Source organism: Onychostoma macrolepis, chromosome 15, assembly GCF_012432095.1.
Source record: "Onychostoma macrolepis isolate SWU-2019 chromosome 15, ASM1243209v1, whole genome shotgun sequence".
In the NCBI taxonomy this organism is placed as follows: Eukaryota; Metazoa; Chordata; class Actinopteri; order Cypriniformes; family Cyprinidae; genus Onychostoma; species Onychostoma macrolepis.
The window spans coordinates 3,450,653-3,469,251 of NC_081169.1; the positions used below are offsets into that span (position 1 = coordinate 3,450,653).

At 37.1% G+C, this 18,599-nt stretch overlaps 1 protein-coding gene across 4 annotated transcripts in view; it reads left to right on the plus strand.

Moving 5' to 3' along the window:
• The window catches only part of zmp:0000001236 (mastermind-like protein 2), a 68,265-nt gene that overhangs the window by 45,439 nt on the left and 4,227 nt on the right, over positions 1–18,599 (plus strand). For all 4 annotated transcript variants that reach the window (XM_058799743.1, XM_058799742.1, XM_058799745.1 and 1 more), the window contains exon 3: positions 3,877–5,142. In XM_058799743.1, coding sequence (XP_058655726.1) covers positions 3,877–5,142 — 1,266 coding nt within the window. The remainder of the gene's footprint in view (positions 1–3,876; positions 5,143–18,599) is intronic.

Below are 18,599 nucleotides of genomic sequence, written 5' to 3' on the forward strand. Positions count from 1 at the left end.
ACTGGCTAATGTTTGGCTTTGCGTTTGGGGTATTGAGAGATACACAGAGAATATTGTTCAGTTGTGTTTTATTTATAATTGTACAACACTCTTTCTTTATGAAATTTCAACTTGGGAAATAATCGCCTGTTTACATAAATAAAGGGACATGAAGAAAGATTCTTGAGTGTTGCAATGCTGTTTCATCCACTAATATAAATAACGTTGAAGGAGGTGGCAAAGATTTTGTAAAAGCATAGAAAGATTCACTGATGTTGCATAAAATCCTGGCTGATTGTGAAGTGCTGTTCTGTGTTGTATCATTTTAGCAAGCATCAGTATTGCTCCTACTTATGGTTGAGTATTACATTTGCATGTAATCTATCCTGCACTGTGTGAATGATGAATGATAGCACACTTCTCTGCACAGTCTGAGCTATTACTTTGCTAAGCACTTGCCAGCAAATAAAACAAGTGGAAAACATCTAGTGGTCCACCAGTATTGTTATTCAATGGCCGACAACCCAATTTTGCATTACTATAAAAGCAAAACTCCAATTCACTGCAGTTTCTAGCCATAATAATAATAGTGGCAGTAAAACACCAGCAACTTGTATTCCTTTTTACACACATTATGATTACAAGGAGACATTATTCATTAATGAAGACTTATTTTCACATGGTTCTTTGCACAATACTATGTAATGACCTCAAAACTATTTTACTATAGTGCATCACATAACCAGATATGTGTGTGTATATATATATATATATATAATATGAGATATTGACATTGTAAACTTGGTATGTAGCTCACCTGGTGCAGAAATGCACTTGCAATAAAGAGTTCTTTGGTACTCCTGGGAGATGCAAGTCACAACATACAGTAAAAGAGCAAATGCATTTTTACCTCAAGTTTGCTTTTGCTGTCGGTTAGGTTTAGGGTAGGGTAGGGTTTAGTGTAGGTGGTACATTATTTTTAAATGCAATTGAGCATTAATCTCTTTTTGACGCCATTCACCAGACGTTTAATTTCCGAACTGCCACAATACATACAACAACCAACGTAATTAAACATTCAAATTCACATTCATCTGTTTTGGGGGAAATGTAATATACTTTTAGTGCCACTCAATTTGAAAGTTGTGTGAAATGTGCAAGAGACAACATTGTATTATTTTGCAGTAAGTTTTTTTTGATATGCACTTGTATCATGAATTTAAAGAATAGCAAGTGAGATATACATAGTCTAAACTAAACTGGTTGGAAGCATAGTTGCATGTCATTATGACATGTGAACTTACATGGATAATGTTCTTGTGCACAGTAAGCAAGATAACATGCAGTACAATCTATCTTTCATTCCATTTAAATATATATTTCACACTATATATTTTAGCATGTCAACAATTAGCTGTGTTTTTAAAGAGTGTGTACTCCGCATGTGTGTGAGGAAACCAACATGGTTCAAACGACGGAAGGTGAGACCATGTTAACCATAACTGTTTTTGAGGGGTCTTGGGCTGCACATAACTGCCTAAAAACATAATAGGAACCACATAACACACAAACATTGACACACCCACACACCCCTTGATGTCCAGCCTAATTCAAATCTCACTCCATCCCTGTTAACTTGTTTGAACATACACAAATGCATGTTCTATGTTATCTGTAACCTGGTTGAGTCAGATGGTGGAAAAATAATTTGATACTGATGTCAGCATGCCATTCATAGCTAATTTAAATATCATACTGGCTACTGAGACACAGAGATGGGGGTGGAGTGTGGAGAACTGTGATCACTCCCAGTCCTGAAGGCATAAAACATCCCAGCCCAGTAATATTTCCAGTAAATGGAAATGCCTCCAATTTGCCGCTACAGCGAAAACTGCACCACAGTCACCCGTCCCTGCGCTGATAATGAAGTTGGGTTGAACACGCATCTCTCTCTCTCTCTCTGTAGGCAATAATGTCAGATGGTGTTTAAATAACTATGCATATCCATGTGCAGGCAATATTGCGGCTGGGTGGAAATAATGTTGGTTAGGGTGGTTTCGGTCTGCAGCTACTTCATGATTATTCTGTCTGTTAAATTACATTCATCATGCTTCATCGTAAAACTGAAAATGTGCAGATGTTGGAGCAGTTTCTACCTGATCTGAAATTACTTTGTGGCGTAACACAATGTAGTCAGGTTTATTTTTATATGTGGATAGTCCTTGTTACATCAGGCCACACCTTCATACTTATACAGTCAATTAATTTAGGGAAGTAAATTAAGTTACCTGATAAAACATTTTTAACTCTAATATCGCATCTTTAAAATAAGTTATTCTATATACAAGTATTGGTCTACATTTGCCTCTATACAGCTTTTTAAATGCTAATTATGAGTCACTGTTCAAGCCCAATTTACATAAATGAAGACTTGAGGAACAAAGGGAACAGTTTTACACAAGGAAAATGTTGCTATCTTTACAGCAAGCCAACAGTGGGAAATGTAATTCATGCAAATGAGGGACACAGATAAAGCCGCCTTTTGTCTAACAACATCAATCTAATGGCTAAATTTATCCTCACAGTTAATACCAGGTTTTGAGACAATAGTTTTTGGAATATTTTTTTTCAGCAAATGTTGTTAGGGAGCACAGGCCTGCTGCTAGTAAAACAGGTGGATTAGTGAAGATGGAGGGATATTCATGATATGATTAAGATTGGGTCTCATTAACTGTAGCAGTGTATGTGCACACATTTGTGCATAAAACCTGTGTGTGAAAGTTTCCACACAGAAATTGATTTATCAGTAAGTTTGCAGATTGTAAAATTAGGTTAAGAGAACTAACCAACAAACAAACAAATATAGAAATCACTTGTGGTGGGATTCGAAACATGGGTCGTGTTAAGAAAGAATGTAAATGCATAATTAACAGAATAACTAAGTGACCCTAAAATAAGTCTTTCCAAATAGCAAAAAAGATCATAGCTGTGACAGGTGCTGCATAAAAATATAGCTGATCACATGTAGTCTAGGCTTATATAAAAGTTGTTTGTTTCTCAGCTGGTTTTGAGATTGGCAGTCTTGGCTTTACTCAAAGATCTTGCCATGAATGCTCTCAGGGCAAAAGCACATCTTTAGAGAGCAATGCGCCTGCAGAGAGTGATGAATAGCTGTACAGAAGATGGTTTGTGCATGTATTATGCTAATTACTAACTCTGGGCATGAGCTCCTTAATTTAAAATGAACTTAGATTTCACCAAATTTATGCATGTTAGCACCTGTTGTGAATCTGGCAAAAAAAATAAAAATGAAAAAATGCATGAACTCTGTGCACTATGTGCACAACTTGCATGGAATTATTAGAAAATGAAACCAAATGTCTAACACATGCATTCTTAGTAAGTAAGTTTAACCTATATCTGCAGACATTCCCCTATTAGGGCCATGTGGGAAATCATAAACTGTCTATATTAAATCTAATAAGTCTCTTTTGAAATTCAAAAATGGACATCTGAACAAGGCTAAAGAGTCTCGGCAGTATATTGCAAGATAATTCACCCACAGAACACATTTTTATACACTAATATTTAGAACTCCCATCATAGTTTTAATTGGTTTGAAACATCAAAGAGTATTTTAATAAGAATTCATTAATTAGATGGAGATGGTCTAGTTACATTATGTGCCCTTGTCTCCCAGTTGGGCAGAACATTAGTTCATTTTGGCTGTAGAAAGCTAGCGTAAGGCTTTTGAAGAATTCTTTTGATCAAATATGTAGAGCAGTATCCCTTTAATTGTCAATCAAACAGTCTGTTTAGACATTTTTTCACCTGACTTGTAAAACAAGTTGAGATCAATAAAATGCCTCACTGACTTTACATTCTTTGCATTTTCAGCAGGGACTGCGGAGAAAGATTGAAGCACAGTCTCCTGGATATACATCCAAGCAGAATGGCCTCTCCTGTGGGGCGTCAGGGTCCGACTTTAAGCGCCTCCGCATGGAACCCAGCTCTTTTCGATCTGGTTCCTGTGCTTTGGCTTCAGGGCAGACTCAAAGATTGGTTGGCGATGCCACCCAAGGTAACATCCTTCGAAGAAAGGACACCTTCATGATGCCTCACGGAATCAGCAGTGATTTATTCAACGTAACTCTAAGGGATATGAAGAAGGAACCAACTGAAGTTCAGACCTGTGGCCAGTCGTCCACAGATCCTGCCACGTTGACGTTTGATTTCAAAGATGAAGTAAGTGGACAGCTTGACCCAGAGCTCCAGGATTTGTTTGACGAGCTCACCAAGACCATCACTGTGCCATCACTCAATGATCTAGAGCTGGAGAAGATGCTAAAGCAAGATGATGACTTCGGCCTGGATCTTGGTCGACCCAGTTCAGCTGGTGCGGCTCCTCCTTGTATTCACCTGGATAAGCCAATAAAGACAGAGTACTCACCAGATTTTAGCCAGGCCACTGGAAGCTCTCCACAACTAAGACCAGCCTCTGCCGGACCTTCCTTCTCCATGGCCAACACAAGTTTATCCACCTCAACCATCACTTCAGGACACCATGTTCAGGTACCGACTGGCGGTCCTTCTCGAGGTCTTCCAGCATGGCCTGAGATGTCACATGCTGAGCAGCTGAAGCAAATGGCCGCTAACCAACAACAGCCCAACTCTATGCTCCACAACCACCAGCAGAGTCAAGCAGGAGGAGTTAGGAACTGGTCTACCGCCTTAGGTGTCCACCAAACTCCTGGCTCTTTCAGTCAGGAGACTCTTCCAGGTAATGCTTCCCTTTCTCAGCAGAGACTCAACACTCAGAGTACTGGTCAGGCCAAAGGCATGTCCAACTGCTTTCTCAAACCCAATGAATTCAACCCATCCCATCACAGGGACACGAAGGTTCTCAGCACTAAGCCCCTGCTGCATTTCAGCCCTAAAGCACCACCTTCCACCATGAGCCAACAAATGCCCATCATGGCTGCTCCACCAAACAAAACAAGCATGCAGCAGCAGCCATCTACAGCAGGCCAGGGCATGCACTTTCAGAACTGCCAGCTGCCCATGCAGCCGTCCACCTGCCTACAAACAAAGCCTCTAAGTCAAAGGCCTCCACTCAATCAACATGTTGCTGGAATCAGTTTCAAAATGGCACAGCAGAGACAGGTAAGACAATGCTTTTATGGTTCTTTTAGCAGTTTCTGCTTGCCAAACTGTATGATGTGATCCTGGTTAAAAGCCATAAGACAATAGGTCACATTCCCTAATCATTAAGGCCCCGATGTACTTCAAACAAAGTTTTTTTTTTTTCTTCGTTTGGGGGCAAAAAGAAGTTTGAAAAGGCTGAGCGAGGGTATACTGTTTTCGAACATTCCAATACCCCCGCGCTGCTGGAGGCGGGGCATAGATTAATGTAAACGTGTTGCGACGCTCGCGCATCTGCTCTAAACATAACAACGATGCAATGGCGTATCTAGGTCTTTTATTAAACTGGATAAATTATTACACGTTTTTGTATTTTGTGTTGTCATAATTTGATTAAAAACAGAGGTTCATTATTGTATGTTCTTTTGGCATTTCATTTATTGTATACCTTTTAAATTCGCTTATTGAAAGAACAACAACAGCAGCAGCAGTATGGTGTAACATTTATTTGAAACATGTATTTGGTACTTGCTACTAGGGATGCAGCGATTAACCGGTTTTACGATTAACCGCGCTTTAAAACGTCACTGTTAATTAATCGTAAAGGCTCCGCTACACCGAGTGTTTCTGTTGCATGGAATGGAACTGTTGAAACTTGCGCAAAACGAAAAGAAAGTTACACTAGCGGTGCACCATCTTAAAATGCCTTGCTTATCAGAGACATGGAGGCTACTAGATTAACTATGACAGAGGAACCAAACAGCGATCCTTTATTTCCACCAGAGAAATGACTGAAGTCGATAGTGTGGGACCATTTCAGGTACACCAAGAATGACCAGGGCGTCATTTAAATAGTGCCGTAAAAATTGCTAAAGAGCGAATACATAAGGGATAATACATAGCTCGCCAACCTGTTCTCGCTGTGCAATAAACTATTTTAATGCATGACTTGAAGGCAAAGACCACCTGACATGAAGTTCGTTAGCTCTAACATTCTGCTCGCTTCAAAGATGAAATGGTGCGGTGAGAGAGTGTGTGAATTAGCCTACCTGCATCTGCGCGTCACTTTAAGCAATGAAGATTTGAGTTTAGTTATTTAAACCGTTATTTTACCCCCTCTTTGCTGATTAATATAATGTAGCGATCCAGTATCTATAAGCTATTTTATTAATGAAAGTCGCTGGTCAGCGTTGACAACACGTTTCTGTCCTCCTAAATGTTTGTGTGGGCAGCTCGATCTCGATCTCACGAACCAAAATAATAGATGTTTTCTCAGGCCATATGTAAAATCAGATGAATAAAGATTATTAAAATGAATAAGTATGGATGACAGTTGATTTACAATAATAGTTTAGTTTACTCCCCTCATTAGTAACAGTGCTCTCTGTGGGATAAAGTTAATATTAGTCTTATATTTTATCATTTTATATTTAGATTTATCATCCCTGTTATAGTATTATTCATAAGTCAATTTATTTTTCACCATCTTTCCAAGTTCTGTACCTCAGGTCCAAAAGAAATGTAGAAAGAATATACAAAATGAAAACACCAAATACATTTGTGATCTATTTTCAAAAGGGAAATACTGACATGGATGTTTACAGAGCAGAGGTCACGTTTTTAAAATTCCAATAGGAGAGATGTACTTTTTTGTGTGCTGTATTATTGGTTATTGTGTTATTTCTGTTTCAAAAGGCAGCAATCAATAACACTTTAATATCTAAAGAGTGTTTATGTGATTTTATGTTGTGAAATGAATACATGCATAATAATCGTAATAATCGTGTAACCGTGATTATTCCTCAGACTATAATCGTACCAACAAAATCTATAATCGTTGCGTCCCTACTTGCTACCTTATCTTTACTCTCTCATTCCATTCTTTTCATGGCTTTGGAAAACTTGCATCTGATGTTTCTCTACTTCACTTTTTGCATAACTCCGGGTCGTCCACACCAAGCTTCATTGCAATTTCTTTCTAGGAATTAAATGCTTTCTCTGAATCTTTAAAGTCTCTCCGCAAGCGATCAAGGTGATCAATGGTAGCTCAAAGGTGTTTAGGAGCTAAAACTAACACCCCAGAAAGTTCGCTTTGAGCTGTTTTGAACTGCCAAAACTAACTCAAAACGAACTTCGTTTTGGCCTGATTTTGTGACGTCACATCAGTTCGTTATTCGATTTCGTTTGAAGTATATCGGGCCCTTTAGGAGTGTAATAATTCACTGCTGATGCATGCATTTTTCTTGAAACATGGATTTTTGAATTGCAAATAATTTTGTTTCGGTCAAGAATCAATTTAAAATTCTAATAGTCTAATAGTCGTCTTAGTCTATACGCTTCAGTGAAGTGTTATTGGATATTTTAAAATATATAAACATAACGGTCACTGACTATCACATGAGCAAATGACAGCTTTTTCACAATAGCTTTATAGTATTGAATCAAATGCAGACAAAGCATTGATAATTCATTGCATGGCCATTACCATTGAAATAAAACACCTGCATTGTGTGGACACCTCACTGCAGTAAACGGTTTTAAAGGGTTAGTTCACCCAAAAATTCCGTCATCAATTACATGTTGTTCCAAACCCGTAAGAACTCCATTCATCTTCAGAACACAAAGATGTTTTTATGAAATCTGACAGATTTCTGACCCTCCATAGACAGCAAGGGTACTACCATGCTCAAGGCACAGAAACTTAGTAAGGACATCGTTAAAATAGTCCATGTGACATCAGTGGTTAAACCGCAATTTTATGAAGCTACGAGAATACTTTTTGTGCACAAAGAAAACAAAAATAACCAATTTATTCACTTTGACCTTTTTGTTTTTCTTTTTCGAAGACAAATCAGGAGATGCATTTACATAATTCTACAAAATGCACTTAATGCAAAATCAAATCAATATTTGAATCAAATCTCATTGTGAATCAGATTGAATCATTCTAAATTTACAAAAATCATTCCTGAATTGAATCAAAAACCTGTGAACCGTGCATCAAATCTATTCGTCTACCTAAAGATTCACACCCCTACTAACTGTGCATACACAAATTTCTGCATAAAATCTATGTACGAACATTTTCAAATTTTCTTGATTGACCAATAAATCTGCTTTTAAATTTAAGCACATCTTTATGGATCATCATACTATGTTAGCTAACAGTGTCAAATGATCTTCATCAGGTTGAGCATCTGGTTGTGTTTGTTGTGAAAAAAAAAAAATTGTGAGAAGTTTGGTGCCGTTGTTAGTGAAAGAGACCTAACACTTTGTGTTAGACTGCAAGATATGTCATGTAATGAGTCCAATAATTAGCTTTGCTACATTTTCAATTTAACACTATCACATTTCTGCTGTGCAGAGCAGGTCGTTCTTGACACAATGGAGTCGTAGTGTCAAAACCACACACCCTGCTTTCTTTCCATCTGTCAGCCTGTTGTGTTGGCTGTTAGCAGTCTGCCAACTGCTTTAAACTCGACGGCGCTGCACTTTGCTGTAGGCCTGCTTTTCCTTTTGTTCTTCACGATTGTTGTTTGTGTCTAGGCGGGTGTGAGGTGCCTTGAATTTGTATATCCCCTCAAAGCGGTTCGACGGTTGCCCCGACTTGCTAGAGCATGGTGGATTAACATGCGAAACTTCTAATTTCTCCGCCTGTCACAGTCACTCGCCGTCAGGGCATAGATGCACACAGCGGGATTTGCTAATTGGAGGTTGTTAGCTGCAAGGGACAAGTTGTGGAAAATGACAGTAATCTGCTTAGCCTAGTGCTGGAGGTTGAACCACTGATTTGTTATGATTTGGGAGCTTTAGAACATCCCCCTTTTGGGTTTCATACAAACCGTATCTCTTGACTCTCTTTGTGGGAAACGATAACGAGAACCACACAAGAGTCGTCGTCTTTAGGCTCTCCAGAAGAGGGAGGGGAGCATGGAAAGACATGCTTGATTTTGACACACGATGTAGTTCAATCACATGAACATACAGCTCTTTTTGCAGCCATTGATGGGAAAGTTGTTAGGGTTCTTTTAAGGTTTTATTTTTTATTTTTTTTCCAAGTGGACCTTGCTCAGTGGACCTACACAATAGGTTAAAACTGTTTGCATGTTTGTTTTCAGATTAGTTCAATATTCTGCTTTCTCAGCTATTTGTTGCATATCAGAACTATGACTCCAGACACTTTCACATTGTTGGGGAAGCAATTCAAAAAGTGTAGCTAACTTGGCTAACAACTGACCACTACTGTATCGAGTAAGTATCTCCTTGCGAAAAAGTGCACTTAATTGTTTATTGTACTTCAAATCTTAAAAAGCATATATTAATAAAAGAAAAGAAAAGTGCTTGCAGTTGATGTAATATTAATGAACTAAATGGTTCAATTTATTTAAGTACAGTTTTAAAAGTACATTGTGGTGTTGAATTAAATGTTTTACTTTCAATTTATTTTTTTATTTTTTATTTTTTTTTAAGATTTATTTTGGTATTTGTTATGATAGGACAGATCATAGCTTACAGGAAGCAAAGTGGGAGAGAGATGGGGGACGGGATCGGGAAAGGTCCTCGAGTCAGGATCCGAACTAGCATGTTGGCGCTGCCCACAATACTTATTTTTGTGTAGACTAACGTTAACACAGTGGATTACTTCTATTTTTGAAGGTAATGTGCCTCAGAATCTACCTAAATATTAGGGGTGGGAGAAAAAAATCGATTCACCCAACTATCGCGATTCTTTTTAAAATGATTTAAAAATTGATTGGTTTACGTCAGAATCAGTTTTTATTCCATTATTTTATTTTTCCTAAGAGGTGGTGGGGAGAAGTTACCGCTTTTTAATTCCAACATGGGGCGAAATATGTGTGTTTGACTTGTAGCAGTGCCGCACAGACGATCAGCTTATAACAAAGTACTGTGAGAGCGATTCGAAAGCATGCAGAGCCGTCTGTTCTCTGTAGCGGTGCTTTGTCAAACAACGATCATTATGCGTGCGCAGTGCCGCTGCATTAGATGATGATGAGATAATACATTTATTTTTACGATTTTTGTTTGCTTATTAAAGACTAGACAGTCTGTATATTAAGTGTATCATTCAACATTTTCCCATGGTCTAGAGTTAAAAACAAAAAACAAAAATCACAACACACAGCAATATCGAATCGCAATACTTGTAGAATTGAAATTCTTAAAATCACACTACATATTGTAGTATCGAATCGGGAGGTAGGTGTATCGTCCTATCCCTACTAAAAATGTTTGTCTATGCAAATCATTTCACTCCAGAATGCTTTGTGAATATGTCGTTATAATGTTTAGATAACATTTTAACCGTGTTTGTGTGCATACGTTATCAAAGTATTTTAATTGATCGGTGTCACGCTGGCGAGATTAGTTTGCACCTCACTGTCCATTCAGTAGCGCTAGCAAACAAGTCCTCCCTGCGCTGGCTTGTCGGTCATGCAGCTCGGTCCAATGAGCCACGTCGATGACAGGTCAGCGCGGCACAAGCTCTGTAACATCGCATTGTTTCGTCCCATTTTCGATGTGTTTGGCTGAACACCGGTTCTCTTGCTCTGTTATGTTGCTTCTATCGGCTATATGATTATATACGCTACACCCTCTTCTAAAGACAGGGTAGGAATATGCAGCTCATTTACATTTAAAGTGATGCACACCAAAACAGCTCTTTTTTTTTTAGACGCCCCAAAAATGACATTTTCCAGGTATTTTGAGCTGAAACTTCAGACACATTCTGGGGACACCCAATATTATATCTTGTAAAAAGGGGCATAATATGTGCCCTTTAATACATTATACTAATAATTAAGTAATTGTAACTTCATTAATAATGTGTAGTTACAAATGTTTAAATATGTGACATACAGGTTTCATTTATCAATAGTGAGAACTGGTCCCTATTCTAAAGTGTTACCTATATATATATTATACATATACATATATACATTGCTACTAAGAAATACTTCTAAAAGGAAAGTTGTACAACTGTGAGTTGTGCAGGTACTGGCCACCACTGCATTCTACGGTAAATTGATTTCATAATTAATATATTCAAATAAAAACTTTTCATTTTTTATTTGACATTTCATGTTTGTGTTTTGACATGTGGTAGAGCGGTTTGGGATTGTAGAGATAATTCAGCATTAATGGGGTTAAATATGCTGCACTAGTGGAAATGAAGCCAGAATGTCTGTTCCAACAGGGAGAAAAATAGGCAATGGACAGTCTTCCCACAGTGAACTGAATTAGTAATGCCATGGAAATAAAGGTTCCGAAATGGTGCTGTGATCCCACCGGAGCCCTCGAGAACTTTTGTTCAAGCTAAATTTTCTCCCACTGGGTGCAATGCACAAAATGCATGTAAAGAGACCAGATTGTGGGGTCTGTTTTTTATTTTCTTGTTCTCATAGCCTGCTGATCAGTTGTCAGCCTAAGTATAGCAAACCGGGTATCTGCGATTATCACAGACTGTCGAGTGGAAATCTATTTTATTGCATGGGGAGAAAAAAAATGGACTGCATGCTCTACCTGAGACAAAAAAAAAAAAAACCCTTAGACAAGTGTAATATATCACATTGAGAGACCTGCGTGCCCCAAAAACTTCAAGCAGCGTCTGATACTTTCTGATTAAAGTGCTGTTGCACTGACTAGTCAGTATCTGGAGAAGCGATTCAAGTATTTCTGGCTCTGAAGTGAGACTGTAGCTGTGCTCCAAAACCTAGTGAACTGCCTAGATACTCACTGCCTACATAGCAACCAACTATAAATGCATTAGACAGTAATGGAAGCTCTTAAGTGCCTGAATTAAAACACTCCTTAAATAGGCAGCAATGCTGTGCATCTCACAAAGAGCTCCCTACAGGAGACTCTACTCACAGCTGATATAAAAAATGTATATAAATGATATAAAAACCGTGCATACACTGTAAAAATAAATAAATAAAAACACACTTTTTTTATAATATGAATCTCAGCTTGATTTAAGTCTGTACAGTGTAATTTAAGTTGAAATGACTTGTACAAATCAAGTTTTAAGGCAGCAACTGCATTTTTTTAAGTTTTAAATTGGTGGATTTTGTTTTTTGTTTTTAAATTAGTGTATGCAAAAAGTATAAATTTCTTAAAACTGCCAAGATTTTGAATCTCATGTTGTGTTCTGGTCATTTTGAACAGAGAATTTCCCCTTGCTTTAAAATGCTGGTGTTATAGCACTGAACTAAAACTTACAGACTTTGCTCACATAAGATAAGACAAAAATTGATTTTTTTTTTTTTTTTTTTCCCAATTTGTTGCTTGTGTGTTTTTTGTGGTCAAAAATGACTGGCCTACAAAAATGTCTTATAAATGTCTTATGCTATATTATTACCAAATATTCAGGATTAAATATTCAAGTTGCTTTCTTTCATAGGTTTTGTATTTTTTTTTTTTTCTACTCAAAAAAAAAAAAAAAAAAAATGCAAAATAAATGCAATATTAGGATAACTTCTATATTAATATTTTAAGATGAAAATTTTATTTGAAGTTAAACATTTTATCAATACATCAAAATGTGAGCATCAAATGATCCATCAATTTTGTATTACATTGCATTATGTTTTGAAACTACAGAGATCACAAAAAAAGCATTTAAATATCATCTTACGAAGACGTATTATTATATGAGATATAGACTGACAGTTGTATGCATTTTATGTACATAGTCTGTTATACTGTTATAAGGATGTAATGTTTACATTAAAAGATTTACAAATCAGATTTTTTTTCTCATTCTCGACTATCAGCCCAATATTCTCTTATCACGCTATATGAGCCATAAAATCCTGATGTATCAAATATGATACTCAGAACAGTTTACTAAACTTAGACAATTTAAAAAAAAAAAGTTTGTTTAAAAAATAATGTATTTTTGTCTGAACAAAAATATCCCTTTGTAGAAAAACCCACATGATATTTTTGTATCACTATATATATTAGGGATGGGACGATGCATCTACCTCCCGATTCGATACTATCACGATACTTGGGTGCCGATACGATATATATTGCGATTTATTTTATTTATTTTTTTGATTCTACAAGTATTGTGATTCGATATTACTATGTGTTGTGACTTTTGTTTTTAACTCTAGACCATGGGAAAAAGTTGAATGATACACTTAATATACAGATTGTCACAATTGGGGGAAAAAATACACATCTTAGCAGTCACTATTGCAATTTGATATTACTATTTATTGTGATTGTTTGCTTATTAAAGACAATGGAAAATAATTGATTATACCCTTAAAAGAGACTGTATATGATGAGTCATATTAACAAAAACAATGAATCACATCTTTCTAAACTTACTTCAGGAGCATACACATACAGTGTATATTTAAAGTACCTTGAACCATGAAACTTTAAAGTACCAAAACCCTGAACTTGCACATGAATATAATACTCAAATGTTCAACAAAATGAGCAGAAAAAATACTTTCTGAAATAAAATAAAGTGCTATGTTACTTTGCATACAGTTTCAGTCATGTTTGGTCATGTTTTCCCGGCAGTTGGGATTCAAAACGTAAAGGTGCAGAAAGAATTCTGGAAGAGGTTTGATCCTCTCCCTCCGTCATGGTTTTGCTTTCTCGTGCCGGCTTGAAACGTATACGACGTCATCTAATGCAGCGGCACTGCGCACGCAGAGCGATCAGTGAATGACATCAAAGCACCGCGAGAGCAGACGTTCTCGCGGTACTTTGATGTAATGTGCTGATCGTCTGCGCAGCGCTGCTCCAAGTCGAACACACTTATACATTTCGCCCTCTGTTGGAATTAAAAAGCGGTAACGCCTCCCCACCACCTCTTAAGAAAAATAAAATGATGAAATAAAAATCGATTCTGAGGTAAACCAATCGATTTCTAAATAGTTTTAAAAAGAATCGCGATAGTTAGGTGTATATATGTGTGTATGTGTGTGTGTGTGTATATGAGGCTCAGGTTTGTGTTCTGTGCCGCTCGTAGCTTCACTGAAGCTCTTCATTACTGTGAGTGGGAATGAGTTGGTTTGTGGGGGTTGCTGTAGAGTGCCAGGCGGTTGTAGCCACGCTACGAAGAGCGCATGTTTCCTGGGAAAACGATCTGGGGCCAAGTCCAGATGCCGGGCTGTTCCCTGGGGAGGGCGCCCTGCCTCCAGTCGGCAGGAAGTGCTGTGAGAGAGCAGCGGGGCCCGGGCCTGGAGTCCTGTCAACTGCTTGTAATGCTGGTGGAATGGGAGCTTAAATCACATTTCTCCTTTATGGACTCAGTGGACACATGTGGTATTCATTTAACGATGCACTGGTGAAGAACGAGGAGGGAAAGAGAGATGGAAAACAGCTTTATGACACATCAGGATCACAAAGACTGGATTACAGAGACGGCCACACTAACGAGGCTTTAGCTCCCCCACATAACAAAGGGTTTGACTGAGGCAGCCGATTTCACTCAAATGTGAACACAATCTGGCTTTGTGGTCACAACTTATGAGAACGGTCTGAATTTCTCACGGTATCGCCTAGTGGAGCGACTTCAGACATAATGAATAGACCTGAACAGAAGTGAATAACCGCTTTTTTCCGTGCTTTCGTCACCACCAGAGAATTTTACAACAATATGACCCAAACTTTAACCATGATAGCATGTGTGGAATGTGATGAGGCCTTACGTTATTCAAATATGTGGCATATTTTCTTTATGAGCCTTAGCAAGCACCACTCATGCTTTATGGGACAATGATGCAATGCTATTTTTTTGGCCTATCAATAAATTTAAAAACAAAGTAAATACGCAATTCATGCACGCATTGACCTGAGAGCCTCTTCTCGTATGTTTAAAATGATTTTTGATCATTTTTGGGGGTATAGAGTCAAAAATGTCAGGGTGGTACAACTGTATGATATAATGAAGGAAAAAAAATCATGATTAATAAGAACCTTAAGCAGTTTAGGTAACACTTTAGAATAGGGAACACTTATTCACTATTAACTACGACTTTTCCCTCAATAAATTCCTAATTTGCTGCTTATTAATAGTTAGTGCGGTAGTTAAGTTTAGGTATTGGGTAGGATTAGGGATGTAGAATAAGGTCATGTAGAATAAGGCATTAATATGTGCTTAATTACTACTAATAAATGGCTAATATTCTAGTAATATGCATGCTGATAAGCAACTAGTTAAGAGACCCTAAAATAAAGTTTTACCGCAGTTTGTCAATCATTATTTATTCATTCAGTTTATTAGAACAACTTTTGTCTGCCAAAGGTCATGTGGTGTGACCAACATGGGGAAAAAAAGGGAAATTATATCATATAGAGCTTGACTGTGTGTCAAGGTCAGTGCAGTACGTCTCTTAAAATATAATGTTATTTGACCTTGCAAGGTTAGTTCAGACTGTAAAATGGTGCAATTCTCAAAAAAATGTGAATTAAAGTGTTTGTACAATTGGGGAGAAAAAAATAAAAGTTTTTATACAAGTAATTAAATGTAAACCTATTATACCAGAGTTCTTTTAGTATCATTGAAAAACTATTATAGTTTTAATTATATTTTGAATTGGTGGATATTTTTATAGTTTCAGTGGTCATTTTAGTACTTTTGTTGGGTGTTTTTGTCATTTCTATAATGTTTTTTTTTTTAACACTTCAACATTTTTTATTTCAAATGACGACAAAAATTTCTGTGGTTTCAGCTTAAGTTTTAATTGACTATAATAACAACCCTGATACTAACATGCATACAAAGATAACATTTCTAAGAATATGTACAGTATTACTAGGTTTTTAAAATAGTTTTTCTTCTTTATCTTGCTCACTTTTATTTGTCACTGCTCACCCTTATAATGTACATAAGGATTATATTTTATTTAGATGCATAACTCATCCGGTACCAATTGTCCAATCTGCAATTTTTTGTAAGGAGTCTGACTTGCGATATTTACGTTGGGGAAAAAAAACAAAAAAACCTATAGAGCACATTAGCAACTGAATATCAACACCTTGTCAACCATTTACAATGCCACATTTGTAACCACCTTTCTGTCCTCTTCAAAAGTGTTTTCTTAATGTCACATTCCTTTTTTAAATAGAAATAGTCTCAGGAAGAGATTCATCTTTGCATGGTGAAAAGAGCTTATCAGCGGTCCAGACAGAGCTCACTCGCCCTCTCATTAATTATCAGGCGTCCCAGAGCTGATCCATCAGGGAATGAGGCATCTAGAGCTCCACTAAGAGAACACTTTCTAGAGATACGGTTTCTGTGTTACATGCTCTCGTATTGCTGCTTCTCTGTGGTTCAACTGTGGAATTCCTCCCATGACAGAGCAGTTCTTTGAGTGTTTTCCTTTCTGGACCTCTCGAGTGGGGCTTTAGAGGGAGTTTCTCTCCTAAAGACATCTGTTCTCAAATTAATAGCCTCGCGTAACGCAGTGGGGTTTCAGTCAAATCCTTTCTGCCCTGGGAAATGTTTCGTGTCAACACTGTGATTGACACTGTATACACAGTGTGTGTTTGGCCATCCAGCCTGACATGTTCTCAAACAGAGTTTGCTGAGGACAGAAGCCTACAGCCTCTGCTGTTTTGCAAGATGTGATGCTCATGCGAGATCAGGGCGCGTGAGACGTTTCTCAGGTTCAGGCTTGTTTAGAAGTATTTCACTTTACTGAAGCTATTTGACACGGAATTATTACTTTTAACTTTTGGTTCAGTGCGATGGTCTTTTTCTTAGATGTTCATTATAATTTATTACACTGTGTAATAGTCTTGCATTCCTATCAAAGCAAATTGGAACAAATATGATTTTCACATGTTATGCAGCAACAGAGAAATGTCCTTTGACATAGGCCTCATCTGACTCAACCACAAAAACTTTTTAGAATCCAATCCTTATGACTTTGTGCCATAGAACATGAAAGGAAATATTAAGTAGAATGTCCAGCTGCTCTTTGGCCATACATTGAAAATAGACCATGATTCCATGTAATGACCAGCAAAGAAGAACCATAAATGTAGTTCATATTACTCATATGCAAATATGTTATGGAATATACAGCATATGTGAGCATAAATGAGACCTATGGATGGTTTTCATCTAAAAATTATGAACTTTTCAGTCTGTGCTTCACTCCAAGATAGTGCAGGGCTTTGAGAGGCATATAGTACACAAATAGTTTGGTCTGATGTGATATTTCTTTCATGTGTTTTTTTTTTTTTTTTGGATTTGAATTAAGCATCTCGTTTTGCCTTTCTTGGAACAGAGTCATACAGGTTTATACATAACAGGTTTATAAAGATATTCATTTGATCAGTTAATGTATTCCCTGAGAAACAAACCCATGACCTTGGAATTACTAGCGCTATGCTCTACCATTTGAGCTGCAGGAATGCAATTATGGAATGTCATAACGAGCAATAAATTCTGAGGTGAACTTTTGTTTAATGGTTACAGAAAATTGGCAAAATTAAGAAGTTTAAAGAACGTCTGGATAACACCACCTCAAAAATCTGAGTTTTTGGACATGCATTTTGTTTGGACCTTACCTGTGCTCTCTGTTTTGGAGAATACTCACCTGTTTCAAGTAAACCGCTCGGGCACATATGGACAATTTTATCCGTATAATAGACCAAAATAGACTTAGTAAAAATTGGATCTTTACTAGATCTAAATAGGTCTTTTATTTTGCATTTTAGGCTCATTTTGAGCACGAAGTAAGTGCTTTCTCCAAATGAATTTATTGCAAGTATAATTGCTCTTTTGAATTTATTTTTTTTTCTCTTTCATATCAGGGTACACAGGAGTGCGTGCGTGTTTGAATTACTGCGTTGTGATTGCTGAACTTCTGCAAACGTTTCAAATTGTGCACCAAAACAATTCTGCACTCTGTTCAGACCCTGTTACATAGTACATGCAAACAGTTTAACTTTGGGTAACACTTTATTTTAAGGTGTCCTTATTACATGTACTTATTGCAATAACAATAAATTATGCATAATTACATGCAAGTAACCCTAAGACAAACATTAATCCTAACCCTAACCTTATAGTAAGTACAAGTAGTTAATTAATATCACTCAGTACTTGAATGTATATTTACACTGTAACAAGGGCACCTTAAAATAAAGTGTAACCATACTTTGAATTAAAGTGAATAGTTAGTACGTGACTAACTTGAAACCGATAACTGTCTCTTTTCATAATTGATGATAATTATGCTAGGCTGTCATGCAAGTTTAGTTCTTTATGGCTAAAACAGCAGCATACAGCCATGTAATCAGTGTTTTAATGGAACAACTAACATGAAATATCACAGCCTGAATAAGAGTGCATTTCAGGAAAAGTGCAAAAAACAGGATAAATAGGCCTATGGGATTATCTGTTATTGCGTGCCTCTGCCCTGTGGCTGAATAAATCTGTCCTTTGCTGGCAGCAATTGGGTTGCGCCCCATAGGAT